Raw genomic sequence first — 18,412 nt, forward strand, 5'->3', positions numbered from 1 at the left:
TCCGCCACACTGTTGTGTACTGCTCTGTGGTGTTAGGTAATTTGGGGAGAGGAGCAGTAAATAATGAATAAACACACAGGGGAAAAATAGGAATTCAGAATATCAAGAAGGTATTATTATTGTATTCCAGAAGGTAGCTAAAGCGTTCACAGGAAATTTGTATTATTGTACAAACTTGTATTATTGAATTTATTTTCGTGGTCTTCCTGTATTTTTTAGTTCAGATCATCTGCTTGCATCATTTTTTCCCTTCAAAACATGTATAAGAATTTGTTGTTAGGTACATTTATTTATTTACTTCCTGTCTCTTTCCTCCTTAAACACATTTGGAGTTTATCAAAGCAGAGATCATCCTGTTGAATATACAATTGTATCCTCAGATCAAATAGTGTCTAGCATTGTTTGCATTTATTGTTCATTTATGTTACTTATTTTATGTGCTCTTATGTATAGCATTATCATTTTAATTTACTTTGGAGTTTCTCAATACGCCTTTACTGAAAATACAGAATTAATGAATGCATAAGATTTATTTAGGGCCCCTAAAAGCCAGCCAAAGAGATCTCAATGTAATTAGGCTCGGTGTTTAAAAAAATAATTTGTACAAAAAGAATCTAGAGGAATTTCATAGGAGATGTAATTGTCCCTTGGGAGCCAGAGAAGAGTAAATGTATTCATTTGTGTGGCATGTCACAGATGGCATTACCTTTTTGACAGTTATAATTCCTTCCTGGGTTTCCTGGTCGGTGATGACATCAAACATGTCCAGCCCCTCTCCCTCGGTGATGCTATACTCAATTTCAGCATTTTCCCCCACATCTGCATCGCTGGCTTTGATCCTGCCAATGGGTGTGCCCGGTGGAGAAGATTCAGGGGTTTTGAATTGGTAGGTACCTATTAATCATCAGACAGAGATAAATCCCACTCTAAGTAGACTCCATCACAATAAAAACAGAACCCATTTTCTACCAGTTCTTTGAGTCATTGCCATGCATATAGGCAGATTTGTGCTTTGCTTAAAATAACGAATGGTGCCCTAGTCTCCTTAAGTCTTTACTTTCATGATTGTTAAGAATGTTTCTTTATTTCATGACCTGTCTCTTTGCAAATGGAGAACACTCTTCTTGGCCTGTAAATAGGCTTCAACATTTATGGTGTGACTGTGAGAAAGACTGAGCAGGAGGATACGGGAGGTTTCAAAGCTTCCTGTAATCTAACAAAGAAAGGAGAAGAACTGAACCTGAACTGTGACTTTAAGTCAATTACTAGGTATCTTAAAAAGAGTTTTTTCTGTCATTGCTAATAATAACTGAAGGTGAAAACAAATTACAGAAATTTTGAGACTGTTTTCAGGTAGATATTTTTCTCTCATACATGGTCTAGTTTCAGGTAGGGGTATAAGTGAATTCATTGAGAGATAAAGCTTTTCTTTTTCTTTTCTTTTAATTTTTTTACAGTATTTTTTCTGTGCATAATTTCCTCCTCTTCTTGTAGTTGTATTACTCATGAATATATTTCCTACATATATACTTTTCTTGTGTTCATGTTCCAAAGTTGATTTAAGAAGACTACATGTGAGTTTCAATTTAGATGTACCAGACCAACTTATTCTACTCTCATCCAATATATTTTGCTAACTAGCCATGCAGTTGTTCTGCAGACTCTCTGACACCATTAAAGTACAGTGGTTCAGTAATAGTAATCCGCTAGGTCTTGGGCGCTTCCTTGGTAAAATGATGTAGCAGGCAAGGTTTTCTCTAGAGCCATTCTTCCTCCCTCACCTTGGTACATCACCAAGGAATGATCACAGGCTAGCCAAGGAGAGCATAGGTAAAGTCCCCTTGGTAGCAAGGTCCTAGGGAAACCTTTTGCTGTCCTTCCTCAGGGCATTCCCATTCTGACAGGAGGTTTTTGGGCATTGCGTTAGTGATCCTGGTATTTTCATCTCAGTCTTCTGTGGGAGAAATTTTAGCACCTATAACACCTTCATTGTACACATAGAATCAGAAATCAGTTAGCTCTTCTGTTTTTGCATTAAGCTGTGATTAAATATTTGAAAAAATGAAGGAAAAATTCCTATTTTCTGTTGCACTGTGTATATAATAGATGCCTATATTAGTTAACCAGTTTTTGAAAAATATTTGATGAATAGTTTTCTTATTAATGATGGACAGCTATTTTCTCCTGGAAGACAGAATTGAGGAAATATTTTTTTAGGAGATTATGGCAAGAAAGGAATTTTATTTCTTGAAGAAATATTGCATCAGAACCCAGTATCCACCTGAGGTATTCTCTGTGAAAGGGTCTAGCTTGACACAAAATATGCTTTTGAGAATGTTGTTTTTCCTTTTCCCCTCCTATCTGATCAAGAGAGTTAATGATTTGAGGGATGACTTTCGATATCTTAATTAACCATAATGTAAAAACTACTTATGATTACAAATGGATTAAATACATAGTTATTTCCATAGTCATATTTTTAGAAACAGTAAAAGGATAAATCCTCCCCTTACAAAGCTTTGTGAGGATTTAAAGAGATTATATGCTTGATTAAATTCACAAAACATAAAGTCACATTTCCCTAACAAATAGCAGCATGCTTGTTATACATGTGTCCTGCACAAGCAAATTTATGTCTGTGGTAGACCTTAATAAGGAAAAAGAAAACAATGGCCGTGCCTTAATAACAGCCACATCAAAAATCGCTCAGCTAATTACCAACTCAGGACCATCAATGTTCACATTCACGGCCTGCAAGCATTGTCATCTTATTTTTAATGAAATGCTGGTTCTTACCAAGTTCAATAATTTTGATAATCTTAACACTCACGAAAACATTATTCTTACAGTTAGAGATTTATAAAGTGCACTAAAAAAGAATCTCATTTAATTAAATATTCCTACTCTGGGGGAAGCGAGGTGGATTGTCGTTGACGTCAGTCAGCGTGATGTTCACCGTGGTGGTCCCAGATAATCCCCCCATCTGGCCGCCCATGTCTTTGGCTTGAATCACCACTTGGTACTGCTCCCTGTTTTCTCGATCCATATTGAGTAAAGCTGTCTTGATGATTCCTACAATAAGAAATTCAGAAGTGGGAAGGGGATGTATGAAAAATGCCTTATGGATCCACTTGTTTATGCAAACAAACATAGACTGTCACGCACAATATACAAAACACTATGCAGATGTCAGAGGGATGAATAAATATAGCCATTCTACATAAGGAAATTACAACCACATAAGGTAGGTACATTTAAATAAAGCACCTACAATACAAGGAGAATAAAAAATAAGGACAAGTCAAATCCTACAGTACTATAGACTGTAAGTAATGTAAATAGTGTTACAGGATGACACAGCAAAATGTAATTTGGTATGTGGTATAACGTTATATACAATACGGTAGCTGCTTGAGAAAAGACATTTAATGGACTGTGAGGAAATTGCTAAGAAAGTCATACACTTGAACTGGCTCTTGAGCATCACTTTACTGAATTGGGAATTGCTCATCAAATATAGCCACCATAATGAATAGTCTGAGGATTTACTAAACCACAAAACTATGATCTTAAGAACACTGAGCATCAGTTGTCTCATAATTATCATCTTGTATGATCCTAGAGAATTTAAGTTTTCTATAGCTAATGTTAACATCCGTTCAACTGGTCCCAACAGTGACCGATGTTATTATCTCTCCTGTTAGGTAGTTATAAAATAATTAGTTAAAAGAACTTCTAAAAGTTTACTTAATCTCCATGTAGGGTTTATGCTTAAATTAACAACATTTTCTCAGAATTCACTGGAGGAGGCTTTATAGCTTTCTCTGGTAGCACATTCCAGTGCTTAACAGCTAATGAAGCTGAAAATATCTTTTTTTATTTTTAACAAGAATACCTCAGACAACAGGTCAATTTCATTCCTATAGTCCTGACTTCAGTGAAAGTGCAGCTGCTTTCTGTTCTCCAAATAGCACTTCTTTATTTAAATACAGGAGATCACCTTAGCCTTTTGTCTTTAAGTTGGATAATTCTAATTTCTTATCCTCAATTGTTTTCAACTCAACATTTTCTTTCTCCTTGGGATTCTTTCCAAGTTCATTGCTCCTTAACCCATCGATTTCCAACTGGATATAGCCACCTAGAAAGGTCTTGATTTCTACCAACAATAATGGGATACTTGAAAATTATATAGCCACCTAGAAAGGTCTTGATTTCTACCAACAATAATTGGATCCTTGAAAATTATATGAAAGGAACTCAACTCTTATTATGATAGCAAGAATATGTGTACAGCTTACTATACAGTCCAAATAATGTTTTATAAGAAACATTTCATTATAATTCTGCATTATGTGAGTTTTTAGAGAAAGTACAGAAGAATGAGATGTGGAAAAAAAGGATCCCAGTAAGGCAGTATCCCAGTAGGGCTGTATCAGTTAGGACAGGCTAGACATAAAAAACAATGCAAATCTCAGTGGCTTAACGCAACTAAAGTTTATTTATACTTCATATGCTGAGCAAGTCAGCAGGAAGTTCTGCTTGACTTAGACATCCAGGCTGGAGACTCATCTCAACTTTGGTTTGCATCCATGATCTCTGTGGTAAGAGGAATAGAACTCGGTGGGATCATGCAGCATGCCTGGAAGTTCTGCTTAGAAGTGATTAGCATCACACCATATTTTGTTAGCCCAAAAAAAGTCATGTAACTATATCTACATTCAGAGCAGTGTTGAGAGAGGTCATTCTACTAAATAACTGGAAAAGATGTCAGAGTAGCCCATAAACAATCCTACTGTCTCCCAGAAATAGTCATTTAACTTCATCCCAAACTGGAAGTGATTAAATAAGACAATGTACAGTTTTTCTTAATCTATCCTATACAAACACGATGGCTAAAAGATTCATTGTCAGGTTTCTTGAATGGTCTGGATGTCATGCTTACGAATGTATCACTGGTGTTTGGTAGATTAATCTAAAAATTCCATCATGCTGTTATTTTTATTAAAAAAATGCTAAATCATCTGAGATTAAAATTATAGACTGTAAAAAGGAAGCTCACAAAGGAATCCTAACCTGTTTCTGATTCAACTGAAAAGTAGGGCTGCCCCTGTAGGATGCTGTAGACGACTTTAGCGCTGTTCCCATATGTGGGATCGTCGGCATCAGTGGCAGTGACTTGGACAACAAATGTGCCTGCAAAGACAGAAACATAAATTGAAAATAAAATTAAGGGTTTGTCATGCATCATTGATACACACACCTAAAGCAAAAGCAGAGTCTTACTTTTGTAGGACACTATCATGGCAAGGGAGCAGAGAACTTGAGTAGGATTCTGGGAATCCAAACGGCCTTGGACTGTGACAAGCATTTACAAACAGTGGAAGGTTTGGGTCAAAGAGAAGCTGGGAGTGATTATGACTTTGGGTGGAACTGATTTCAACCCATCACCAAAGATGAGATTTGATTGGATTCTATTCTTGCTGTGATGATTTCTTCATGCTCTCCAGGCCCAAGTCAGTCAGCATCTTGCATCACTTTGTCCACAGGGGTTGTCCAGTCAGGGGCCACTCATGAATTTGTTGGGAATTCTGAACATGAGAAGCTCCTTCTCCTGGTCTGTAATGAGCTCATATGGAACCTGCAAATGTGGGAGCTATTTTGTGACTGTGGAGATGTTAGCCTGAGGGCAAAACTGAACAGGATAGAAAATTACAGAGGAATAGCTGAACCCAAATCAAACCATGTCCAAAGACCTCTTATGTGACTGCTAAATGCTTTTATTGTTTGAACTGTTTTGAATTGGCTTTTCCGTTACTTGCAAATAAAAACATTCTAAACAATAAATCTATCTGATAATTATAAGAGGTTGAAAGGCCTGGAATCTTAAACAAGGTAGTTTTGGATTAAAGAGTTAATTCCAGAATACACATCTGGAATCTATAATTCCAAACAATGATTGTAATTAAAAGCACAAAAAAGACTATGGTATTTTAGATCAGCATTCTTACTATAGGTTTCAGTCATTTAATAACCTTCAGAGTAACTCAAACTTATGATATTCCATGCAAATTTTTATGAACATTCCTATATGTATGCTTACCCGAAGAGAGGTTCCATTGATTTTATCTGATTCTCAAGGGGTCTTTGACTTCCAAAAAGTGAGACCCTCTAATTAAGATCATTTTATGACTGATTTGATATTCATATCAGATGAGTAATAAGCATACTCTAGCATTCTGCCCATGAAAAAGGCAGGGAAGTTACATTTACAGAATATTAGAATTTTTACCTTATTTTGTATTATCTAATTCCATTTATTGAACAAATATATTGCATTGTGTTAGAATTGGATGCTCTGGATGTAGCGTGTTGAGACAAAGCACCCAACCTTGTAATCTGTCAAGGGAGCTGGGGAGAATGAGAGCATCCTATGATTTTATTTTTATTTTTTTTTAAATAATAAATTTTATTTTTATATTCCCCATACAATTGCAACCCCCCATTCTGACCCCAATCCCTCCCCTCCCGCCCCCCACCCCCCAAAAAAGTGTCTCTGGTTCATAGTTTTTTGTTGATTTTGATTTTCACTTTCTTATAGTTATTCATTTTCCTGGTCCTTTATTTAAGTTTTCTAGATTCCTGCTATGAGTGAGACCATCCGGTATTTTTCTTTTTCTTTCTGGCTTATTTCGCTGAGCATGATCCCTTCCAGCGCCATCCATGTTGCTGCAAATTGCATGTGTTTATCTTTTTTGAAGTGAAAACGAGTGGAAGTCAACAAACACCCACATTCTTATTTGACATCAATATGACATTTGAATGTTTTTAAAATGTGATTATCTGAATGCTTTGAGTATCTATTAGGTGCCAGATATTGTATTAAGGGCTCTGCATCTGTTTTCTCATCCTGTCCTCATGTGAACCCTTAGGCATTGCATCTATAACTTATTTTTTACAGATATGGAACTAGAGGATCAGAGACACCAAGTCTGCTTTTTAATAGAGATAGTTTCAAACTTGAGTCTTTTCGATACATACATTACCTTTACAATTAGTAGTAGAATTGTACACAATCTATTGATTTACCATATTAATCTTATGTCTACCAATCACTAAAGTGTCCCTTAGATATCATCTGTATATTGTTTATGAATTTTAAAAAAGGTTTCTTTGAGTCTCTTTCCTAAATATATAGTTACTGAAAACAACTGTCATTTCTACCACCATTTGTAATACCTTACCATTGTCCCACACTTTTATGTAATTTAAGATGTCTTTAGATAAAATAATAGTGACATGTTAATATTTGATAATGATACATTTGAATATGACTGTGTCTGTGTGCAAGTTAGAAAAGGACTTCTCTTCCTCAAGTCATGTTACTGCCAGCTACCCCACATACTTGTAATACAAATTTAATTCTATAATGGCTTCAAAAGTGAATGACACCTCCTGTAGTTATGCAGTGATAGTTTGCACATCTGGCTACTACTGCCCTGGGTGTTGTTGATGACAGAGAATTCTTCATTAATTCTTCCTGCCTTTTACCACCTGGGGAAAATTTATTTTTCCTAATAAAAATTCCCTTTGAAAGAATTTCAGGGCCTCCCGAGTGGCGCAGCAGGTTGAGAACAGCACTGTGAAGCTGTCTGCAGCCTCTGCAGCATGGGTTGGATTCCTGGCCGGCCAGGGAGATTGCCACATGGCACGGCAGACCTCTCCTGCCTTGCCCGCTGCTCCCCTCAGTGGTGTACTTTGGTCCTTCTGCCTGTTCTGCTCCCCACTTTGTCTCTGGTGAATCCTCTCAACCTTCCACGCCTCTGGCCTGTACCCCAGCTCTTGTATAAAAATAAATAAATCTTAAAAAAAAGTGTTGTTCTAAAAAAAATAAATAAAAGAATTTCAGCCATTCTCTTCGCTTTGGTGATGGCTTGTGATTTTTTTCTAACAAAACAAAGTATCTTCGAGTAATGACACGAGCAACTTACCAATATGAAAAATTTAGATGTTTCACAGTTATTTCTATGGATTAAGTATTTTCCAAGTCTTAGTACTGTGAACTGAAATTTGACTGACAGAATTACAGAAATGTGTTATATTATGTAACTTAACCCTTTTAAAATTTGACAGACTGAAAATAAAAATAACCCTTGACATAGTTTCAAATTTGTCACTGATGCCTTTTAATGTGGCTAAGAGTGATGACAGTAGGAGTTGTTTTCTTAATTGAAATTCTATTTACCTTCTCTCAATCTAAACAAATTAAATGCACACACATTACCTTTAAAATTGAGAGGAGAATTGTGCACAAAATATAATTTGCCATCTTAATGTTATGAAAGTGCCTTAATTTCTACCAGTTAGTACAGGACTTTTCCCCAGGCTATCATCTACATATTTTTTTGTGAATTAAACAGAAAGTTTTTTTGAAGTCTCTTTCCCAAATACATAGTTATTTAAATCGACTGTCACTACTCAGGAGTCTGGACTGTAAATTCAGTCCATTGGGAGATCCTTTCCTGTACCCCAATACCCATGTAGACTTAGAGAAATATGGAAGACTGCTATTGTTCAGTTCCAGAAATAGAGTGGGAGTTAGTGGGAGAAGAAGTAGCTGTGGTGTTCTCTTTTCTCTTTCCTACTCTCCCTTGCCACTTTTCATATCTTCATCAATAGAGGAAATGCTACTTTCTTAAAAATAATAAGACTTGAGTAGCATTAGGAGATGTGGGTGCACTTCCCAAAAGGTCATAAATGGGTTGTTTGAAACGTGATACTTTTGGAATTTTGCATCTAAATCCATTCAGTTCAGTATATATCAGTCATAGGATATTTTAGTTGATGCGGTAGAAGAGAAACTGTGATGAAACCACATCTCACTCACCCACTTCAGACATTTCGGGAACCGTGGCTGTGTAAACCTCCTTCGTGAATATTGGCTCATTGTCGTTGATGTCATGAATCTTGATGATGAATTCCGACTCAGGCTCCACGGGTCTCCCTGTCCTTCTGTTTATAGCTTGAGCTCGAAGGATATAAACGGGCTTTTCTTCCCTGTCCAGCCTCTTGGTGGCCTGTATGTCCCCTGTGTTTTCATTGATAATGAAGAGATCTCCTGCTCCATCTCCTGAAAGGATATATTTAAGTGATCCATCTCCTCTATCCTGGTCTGAATGTAACTAGTATAGAAAAAAAAAATTAAAGAAAATAAAAGTCAAGCATGTGATCCTAAACTGTTTTTGTCTTTATGATGCACGCTATGCTAACTTTCATTCAATCTTTCTAAGGGATGCAGGTATTTTTATTATTTACTTAAATTCTCAATAGTAAATGCCATTCATTAATGAACACTTCCTTATAATCACAAACAATTCCAGAACTGGAATAGAGCTTGGAGAAAATTCAGGAATCCTTATTTTGAAGAAAGGAAAACTAAAGTTCAGAGCAATAGCAAGATGCCCAAGGGTAAATTAACCTGGCTGGAATAAAATTATTTTCACCATTTTCCAATTTTCACTATAGGTTTCAGATTCTCTATATTTTCCTCCCCATCTTAATATACACAGACATACTAGAGAAGCAATATATTATTCAGAAAAGGATTTTGGCTTTTGAATCTGAAACATGTGGGTACCTTCTGCCTTCACACTTTACTGTCATGGGGAAGTGTCTCAGGGAAGCTAAGTCTCCGTGAGTCCACTATGATGGAGTTTATAATCCTTTTTTTTAATAATATGTGATGTTTATTAATTTATTTACGATTCAACTCGACACGTTTTAGAAACATCTTAAGTGTGGCCATAAGCAGTACCTTGAAAAATCCTCTGGCTAGATGCAAGGTCACTTGGATAAGAATTTTCAGCCTCCCATTTTTGTCTAATATACAGAAAAGGCTCTGCTCATAAGAGCCAGCAGGCCTAAAATCGCATAGTCTGCCTTAGGAAGTAGAGGTGTTCTCAACTTTTCCACAGGCTGCATCAGCCACTTTGCTTTGATGAAAGACCTACGTGAGCACGTGTATTCACCGTTGGAAGTCACCTGCGTGGAGTTTAATTTTACGACAAAAGCGGAAAGTCATTTGGGAGTTCAGGGTAGGTTTACAGCATGGGGGTGAAAGGGGTGGGGTTGGGTGGGGTGGGTGGTCTGGCAGGCTGCGCCTGCGCAGGGAGGGTGGGGTCGCCAAGGCCTATCCTTCCCCGGGAGGACACTTTCAGCCTCTCAGCATCAAGCGCCAATGCTGGGAACTGTCTGTGAGTCTCTGAGCTTTATCTCTGTGTGGGGTAAGTGAAAAAGTATCAGGCTTTTCTGGCCTCCAGCCATTAGGATTGAGGATGGATCCCTGCGGTCCTGAATGCATGCCTGATGGCGGGCACCTGGAGTAGGGTGTGGGCATGCGTAAGTGGCTACACCTGTGCTGAGAGACTGGGCTTGTAAGGGTGGCGTCATGGGGACGCCAGGAGAACCACAAGAGGAGCAGAGAACAAGGCCACCAGAGAAGGCCCCAGAGCCCAGGTAGAGGCCTGCCAGCCTCCCGGCGCCCCAGCACCTCTGCCTGCCGTGTACCTGGTAAATCCCAATAAAAGCCTGAAAAGCCACCGAGGGCTCCAGGACTCTCTCCTTACCCCGTCTGCTCAGATCATAGAGATCCTGCCCCGTGTTCTTCTATTGCTACACTCCGTTTATTTTGTGTCCCGTTAGCAAGGTGTGCCCTGAGAAAAACAGAAGCTCCAGAAAGCTCGTAAGCGTGTAACACTGGACATAGAGGAAATTGAACACAAACGCCAACCGGCCTTAAAGTGAGGTTGTTCAGGAACTGACCAGGAGGCACTGGCGTGAGACTTCACCTACCATCCACCGGCTGCAGGGATTGCGGGAAAGCAAGACTTTAATTTTGAAAGGCATATAGGTTTCGGGCGTGTTGACAGGGTGTTTTGTGCACCTACCAAGAACTGTATGATAGGCAAATGTGTGAGGCTAAGAAGCCAAACCTTCTGTGTCCAGCACAGTGGCCCCTGCAGATGATGAACCTTGACCTTTGCAGGGAGGCAGGCAGAGGTAAAAGGTGTAGTGCTCTGCATGCCCTGGGGAATTCAGAGTGGATGGGCTGTTAACAAGGACGGTCATCCTCACCCTGCTGTGCACCCCAGCAGCCTGTTCCTCCCACCACCCCAGACTCTGACTGCTCAGCCGAACACACCTCCATCAGCACCTCTCTGCCTTCCACGGGCTTGCTGTCTTCTTGATTCTGGTGAGTGCAACTACAATGAACATTATTTCTCCTTTTTACAGGTTGCATATTTATCATATCATTCCTGCTTTTACTATATGTTAGGGCTATTTTTAGGTGTTATTTGGTGTGATTTCATAGGGGGCTTTTTGGGTCTGGGAATGCTCAGAAATATTTCCATGTATATTATGGTAATTGCTTCTTCATTTTACGGCATTTCAACTTCAGAGGAATGCTCTACTTTTGGATGGGATGTGGGGAGGGCCTGTAGTGAGTACCCTGTTGTTGAGATTAATCAGACAGAGGTTCTGATAAGATTGTCACCGAGAAGGGTCTGGGTAAGTGTTGAATTAAATGAGTTTGAAGATATCATTGACATGGAAGAGGAAGCTCTAACTTGGGAAAACTAGCCCATGTTACATGGGGAATAACCCCAAAGGTTATTTTTACCATGCTGAATTCTTACTTTGGTTTTCTTTTCCCACCTCAGCAAAAGTTAGAAGGCATCTTCTAATCTTTAGAACTCGCAATTTTTCAGTAAGTGCTTTTAATTGTGAACTGTTTTGAAACCCCAGGTATATGTGCCAGTTACATGGAGACAAGTTACTTTTAGCGGGAAGATTGCCATCTCCACCTTACTTCAAGTCCATCTAAACAGAGTATGGGCTATGTTACAACCAAGACAATAACAGTAACTGGTAAACCAGCTCTCTGTCTTCTTGACTAGTCCTGGGTGACTGAAAAGAAGACAGTTTAGATAAAAGAAATCGCAAGCCAGTAGACTAAGTTCCCCAAGTCCTGTTTGAACAGGTAGAATAAATCACTTTGGCCCACCACACTGACCAAGGCACCATACTAGGCAAGCGGTTACATCTTGACTAATGATCATCTCAACAATTTTCTGGAGGGAGAAGTTTGAGCGCACAGAAGTGCAGTTGTTTGCACATACCTGGGCATAACCCAACTGTAGAGCCAGCAAGGCACAGAGCAAGTCCTCCATCATCTAGGCGAATGGGTAAAGGAAAGCCCTGGAGCCCTCTGTGGCTTTTCAGGCTTTTATTGAGCTTTTTACCTTTTTGGTAATATGGCCCCCAGGTCATAGCGGGGTGGGGGGAGAGGGGTGGGGTGTAAGGGAAGGGCAGCAGGTGAGTCTTTACTCTTTCTGGGTTCTCTGGCGTTCTCTCCTGGTCTCCGCTTCTGTGGTTCTTTCTGCTACTCTGCTGGCATCGCCGTGATGCCACCCTTATAAGCCCAGCCTCAGCCCAGGTGTGGCCACCTATGCATGCCCACACCCTACTCCAGGTGCCAGCCTTCAGGCATGCATGTAGGACCCAGGGGTCTATCATTAATGCTAATGGCGGGAGGGTGGAAAATCCTGATCATTTTCACTTACCCTACACCAACCGAGAACAGGCTACAATGCTGCCCTCATTCATCCTGACTCATGAATCTACCCTTTAAATATTGCCTCCTAATTTCCCTCAAGGAGCCAGGCTAAATTCTCCTTTCTGGCCCTGGTTCCCGCATGCATGAGTCTCTGATAAAGCCTTGTCTTGGTCACCTACTCTTGGTGCTCTCTGGTGAATTCTCTGCCTTGAGGGCAAAGGACCTGCTCTTGGATCACAGCCTGTAACAAAAACACATGAAAATAGACTCTCAGAGCAAAGAGGGTGTAGGGGCAGGAAGGGACAGTGCAGAATTTCTACAATTTGAGCAGACGGGCAAAAGGAGGAGTCCTGGAGCCCTCAGTGGCTTTTGCAGGCTTTTATTGGGATTTACCAGGCACCAAGCAGGCAGGGGTGCCGGGGGGCTGGGAGGCCTACCAGCCTCCCAGCCCCCCGAGAGTCCTCAGTCTTTCTGGGCTCTCTGGTGTTCTCTCGTGGCCTCTGCTTCTCTGCTCCTTTCGCTCTGCTGTTCTGTTCGTTCTGTTCTGCTGGCATCCCCGTGACGCCGCCCTTATAAGCCCAGTCTTAGCCCAGGTGCACCCACTTATATATGCCCACACCCTACTCCAGGTGCCCGCCATCAGGCATGCATTCAGGACCGCACGGATCCATCGTCAATCTTAATGGCAGGAGGGCAGAAAAGCCTGATACTTTTACTTACCCTACAGAGGGGCTCTGAAAACAATTTAACCCAGTCTTTCTAAAAGTGTATCCCTAGAAGATCATTTATGCAAAATGCTGTGGAGAAAGAGTGTTATCCAAAAAGTTTGGGAAGTACTTCATATTCTGCCTTTTTCTTTGAACTACCCAGTGTCCATTAATACAGTCAAGGCTCTAAGTGCCTGCAGGTCTAACTATCCTTGACTTTGTAAATCTAGCTTTTCTGAACTTTCTTGTGCAAAGAATGCTTTTTAGGTGTGACCCATATCAGTATTCCCTTAAAACACTTTCAACACACTTTGGGAAACATGAGCTAACTGAATCCATCACCGTAGAGTCAAGAAAACAGAGGCTCAGTTTATGGAGTGTTTCCAGAATCGCACAGCTCATGTGAAAAGTCAGAAGAGTAGAAGCTGAGCTCAAGAAGGGGCCTGGTAGATGATGTGGTGTCATCTCCTGGTTTTTAGAGGTAGGAAAATGTGTCCAATGCCACACAGCTAATGCTAGTTAATAGCAGACTGTGAGGAAGAGAGTATTATTCACACAATTAGTAGCCTTGAAAGCAATTTGGCAGAAATAATAGAAGATAAATGGGACCAGGGAAGAAATTGCTTAGAAGTGAGACAAACGCAATAAAAAATGTCAAACAAGAGCATTCCATGATTTGTGTAATATGATCTGTTCGGGAAACGTTGAAACCATGATTACACAGAAAGAGCCACTGGGGAAAGTTTAACTCTCCATCGTCAAATCCTAATGACCGTAGAGAGCTCTTAAAAAGCTATTTCATTAACTCATGAGTAACGAAACCTGCCTCACTGCTTATCACATCCTAGCTCTGGGGCTGCCATGGCTAGCAGCCTGGCACAATGCAGAGGGCACCCTACCTGAGCCCCAAGTTTGGGGCCTGTTCATTCTGCTTCACTCACCAAATCTAAGATCTGAGCCAATGAACCTCCCCGTGCCAGGGTCCTTATCAGTAAAATGATAAGTAAAATGATAAGTAAAATGATCAGTAAAATGATCAGTAAAATGATAAGTAAAATGATCAGTAAAATGATCAGTGAGAGCTACAGGGCCGGATTGTTTGAAGGCCAGAGACTAACTACAACTACATTCATCTCTGTGTAAACTTGGGATAAAAACACAGTATGTGTGTCATAAAATATAAAGCTTCTCCTAAACTTAAGATACTGTTACTGTTGGGTCTGAGAACATTCAAGAATTTTCCCAAGTAACTTAGAGTAATTGCTTCTTTATACCATTTTAGCTTCATAAGAATGCTCTTCTTTTGACTTTGAAAACTTTGTTTCAGGGATTTTGAAAACCCAATTTTTGCAAACACTCGGTATCTCTAAGGTAAAATCTGTTACCAGAAGCCAGTATTCTTCTACTGGTGGCTATTGCTGTCTTTCCATGTGATTTATTAGCTTCTGTATTCCACTAGATTATAGACTCCCCTTGGCCAGTTCCTTCATCACTTTCAATATGTAATTGTTGCACACTTAGTAGGTGAAGACCACATCTGGTCACAAGATTTATTCAGGTAAAAGTAATCAGAAACTTATTTTTACCTGTCAAGAGAGACCATTTTGATGACTTATAGAACAAACACCCGGGACAATATAAAAGGGTGATGGAGACACCAGCTCAGAGTGTGAGCAGGGATTGTGGTGCACATCCCAATTCTGATTTATCAATATTTGAAAACTGGCCTGGGGGGGGGAGGGGAGGTATCTCTTCACTCAGGCATTGTCAGATAATAAAACAATTTAGCCTCCTCCCCCTGGAAGTGCAGTGTCTGCCTGTGACAAAGTGCACAGAGCAGAAACCTCCAGAAGCCTTTTTGTCTTCTTTCCCCACTTGCCTTCCCTCCCTTAAACTTCCCTGGGGCCAGTTCTTTTCTCTCTTCTTGGGGACAAGGGGGAACATAAGACATCAGTGCTAGAGAAAGCGATGGTGACAACCAGACATTAGGATTTTATTGAGCACTTAGATTTTAATTGGATTTTTTCTTTTGTGATGTCATTCATCACGGCCACTGTAAAAGGCAGACGTTAAACAACAACAAATAAAAGGTTGCCCGCCGCCCGAGGCATGTTTTTACTAATTTCAGTTTAATGTGGCTGTTCCATTAAGTTTAATCATCTGGTTCACTTTTAACGATTCGCCATCACGTAAAAATTATCCACTTTTCTCAGAAAGTCACATCTCATCTGGGGCTGGCAGGACTTTTTACTACTGTACCTGCAGCATTTTGTTTCAGAAAGAACTCTTGGTCTTGGCTTTTCTTTTGATTTATTATTGCTTGAGAGCAACACCTTGATAAATAAATACAGGGATTTGGGGTGGTAGACATGGCTCTATGGAAGGCATCACCCCAGCAGGGCCTGCTACGTGTGCCGATTCTCAATGTGATCTCGACTCCCATTTAAAGATATCACACTGATTGCACATTTTTAGTGGTTTGGGAAGCTAGCTAATGCTGTCCCTTCCTCCCATCACGTGTCACAGGTTAGTACCTGAGTCAGTGACCAAACTGAATCTTCTAAGTATCTGCATATAGACACAGAAAACAGCACACATAGGGCAGCTTCTGTAACAGCTAAGACAGGCTTAGCAAAGGAATTCTGTGATTTTTTTTTTTTTTTGTGGAGGTGAAAATATGGATAACAGTTAATATACTATAGAGTGTTGTGCAAATGTTATGTGGCCTTTTGGAATGTCACAGTGGCCAATCCGAGGTATAGGAGGGTGGTCACAACAGCTGAGGTGAAAAGATGTCTGATTGGGGTTGAGGTAGAGATGCTGGAATCACAGAAGAGTGAACTTTTGTGCTAAATAGGCTGAATATTCTCAGGTCAGAAAGTAAATCTGCAATCAATCAGATTAGAACAAATTGAGGTTAGCTGAATTCAGTATATATGTATGTAAGCTATATATACATACATCTCATGCGTACATAATGCTAGTAAATGTATGGTAATGCTAATAAATTCATGTATGTATGTATATATATAAAATGCTAGTAAATATATTTAACGTGCAGACTGAAGAGCTGGCAGGATAGAGTTTATGCAGGAAGAAACTGAACTTTGAAGGAATTAGAAGTAGATTCTGTTTTAAAGATTATAGGATTAGGTAATAAAAATGTCTTTTGATAAAATTTTATTACATATTTTGATGTGCTATTTTGCATATTATTGATTTGGCACAAGCTAACTTATAATTATTTTGCAAACTGAAAAGCTGATGGTAGCATGTTATTGTGCAGGTGCCACTCTTGCTCACACCTTTCTCTCCCTGGTTCTTCCATGATGAAACTGGGTTAGCTGGGCGTGTGCTATGCAGTCTTGTGAGTAAGTCTTCCCAGAGTAACATGCGTGACTGTGGAGGGTGCTTCAGAGCCACTCATGGAGGAGAAGCGTGTTTCCTTTAGGCTTCTCTCTTCTTCTGGAAAGCTGCAGTGTGAGTGAGCAGTGAGCGGGCTTTTACCTGTCCGAGGAGGACAGTGCCCTTGGGGAAGGCAGAGCTACAGAACTGGAAGGACCCTGGGTTCTGGCAAAATCTTATAGCATGCCATCTTGTAATGTGACATAGAAAGTACATAAAGGTATCTTACCTGAGCTGTCATCTTTTGGAAATTTTTTTTTGTTATTTTGGTTTGTTACAATAGTTCTGCCTTTCCTCCAACTCAGTGGTTCTCAAAGTGTTATTCCTTCCCCAATACATCATATTATCTATCTGTGAACTAACTGGAAATGTAAATTTTCAGGTCCCCCTGACCTCCAGAATCAAAAACTCAAGGGGTGCTGTCTAAAAATCGGTATTTACAGATTTATGGTCAACTAGTCTTTGACAAATGAGCAAAGACTATGCATTGGAGCAAAGAAAGTTTGTTCAATAAATGGTGCTGGGAAAACTGGGTCGCTACATGCAAAAGAATGAAGCTTGACCACTACCTCACACCATACACAAAAATCAACTCAAAATGGATTAAAGAACTAGACATAAGACCTGAAACCATAAAATACATAGAAGGAAATATAGGCGAAACACTACGGGATTTGCACATCAAAGACATCTTTACAGACACATCACCCAAAGCAGTGATAGTGAAGGCAAAGATAAACAGCTGGGACTACATCAAATTAAAGAGCTTCTGCACAGCAAAAGAGACAATAACAAAAACAAAGAGAAACCCCACCAACTGGGAGAACATTTTTGCACCCAACACTAATGATAAAGGACTGATCACAAAAATCTGCAAAGAGCTGATGAGACTCAGCAACAACAAAGAAAATAATCCTGTCAAAAAATGGGCAGAAGAGCTAAAAAGAAACTTCTCTGAAGAGGAAATGCAAATGGCCAACAGGCATATGAAAAAATGTTCAACATCACTTGTCATCAGGGAAATGCAAATCAAAACTACCATGAGATACCATCTCACACCAGTGAGAATGGCACATATTAAAAAAACTAGCAACAACAAATGTTGGCGAGGGTGTGGAGAAAAAGGAACTCTCCTGCACTGTTGGTGGGAGTGCAAACTGGTCCAACCACTATGGAGAGCTGTGTGGAGATTTCTGGACCTACTAAACATAGAGCTTCCATAGGATCCAGCAATTCCACTCCTAGGTATTTACCCAAAGGACACAGAAACATTAATTCCAAAGAGCACCTGCACCCCTATGTTTATAGCAGCACTGTTTACAATAGCTAAGCTTTGGAAACAGCCCAAATGCCCAAAAATGGATGACTGGATCAAGAAGATGTGGTACATATACACCATGGAATATTACTCAGCATTCAAAAAAGATAAACACATGCAATTTGCAGCAACATGGATGGCGCTGGAAGGGATCATGCTCAGCGAAATAAGCCAAAAAGAAAAAGAAAAATACCGGATGGTCTCACTCATAGCAGGAATCTAGAAAACTTAAATAAGGGACCAGGAAAATGAATAACTATAAGAAAGTGAAAATCAAAATCAACAAAAAACTATGAACCAGAGACACTTTTTGGGGGGTGGGGGCCGGAAGGGGAGGGATTGGGGTCAGAATGGGGCATTTGCAATTGT

At 39.9% G+C, this 18,412-nt stretch overlaps 1 protein-coding gene across 1 annotated transcript in view; it reads right to left on the minus strand.

The window, feature by feature from the left end:
- The window catches only part of CDH6 (cadherin 6), a 124,154-nt gene that overhangs the window by 22,484 nt on the left and 83,258 nt on the right, over positions 1-18,412 (minus strand). The window contains exons 3-6 of the mRNA XM_037530653.2: positions 8,885-9,179; positions 5,074-5,193; positions 2,905-3,072; positions 707-894 (exon numbers count right to left, since the gene is read on the minus strand). Coding sequence (XP_037386550.1) covers positions 707-894; positions 2,905-3,072; positions 5,074-5,193; positions 8,885-9,179 — 771 coding nt within the window. The remainder of the gene's footprint in view (positions 1-706; positions 895-2,904; positions 3,073-5,073; positions 5,194-8,884; positions 9,180-18,412) is intronic.

Source organism: Talpa occidentalis, unplaced genomic scaffold (assembly GCF_014898055.3).
Source record: "Talpa occidentalis isolate TD23 unplaced genomic scaffold, MPIMG_talOcc4v2.1 talOcc4.6, whole genome shotgun sequence".
NCBI lineage: Eukaryota > Metazoa > Chordata > Mammalia > Eulipotyphla > Talpidae > Talpa > Talpa occidentalis.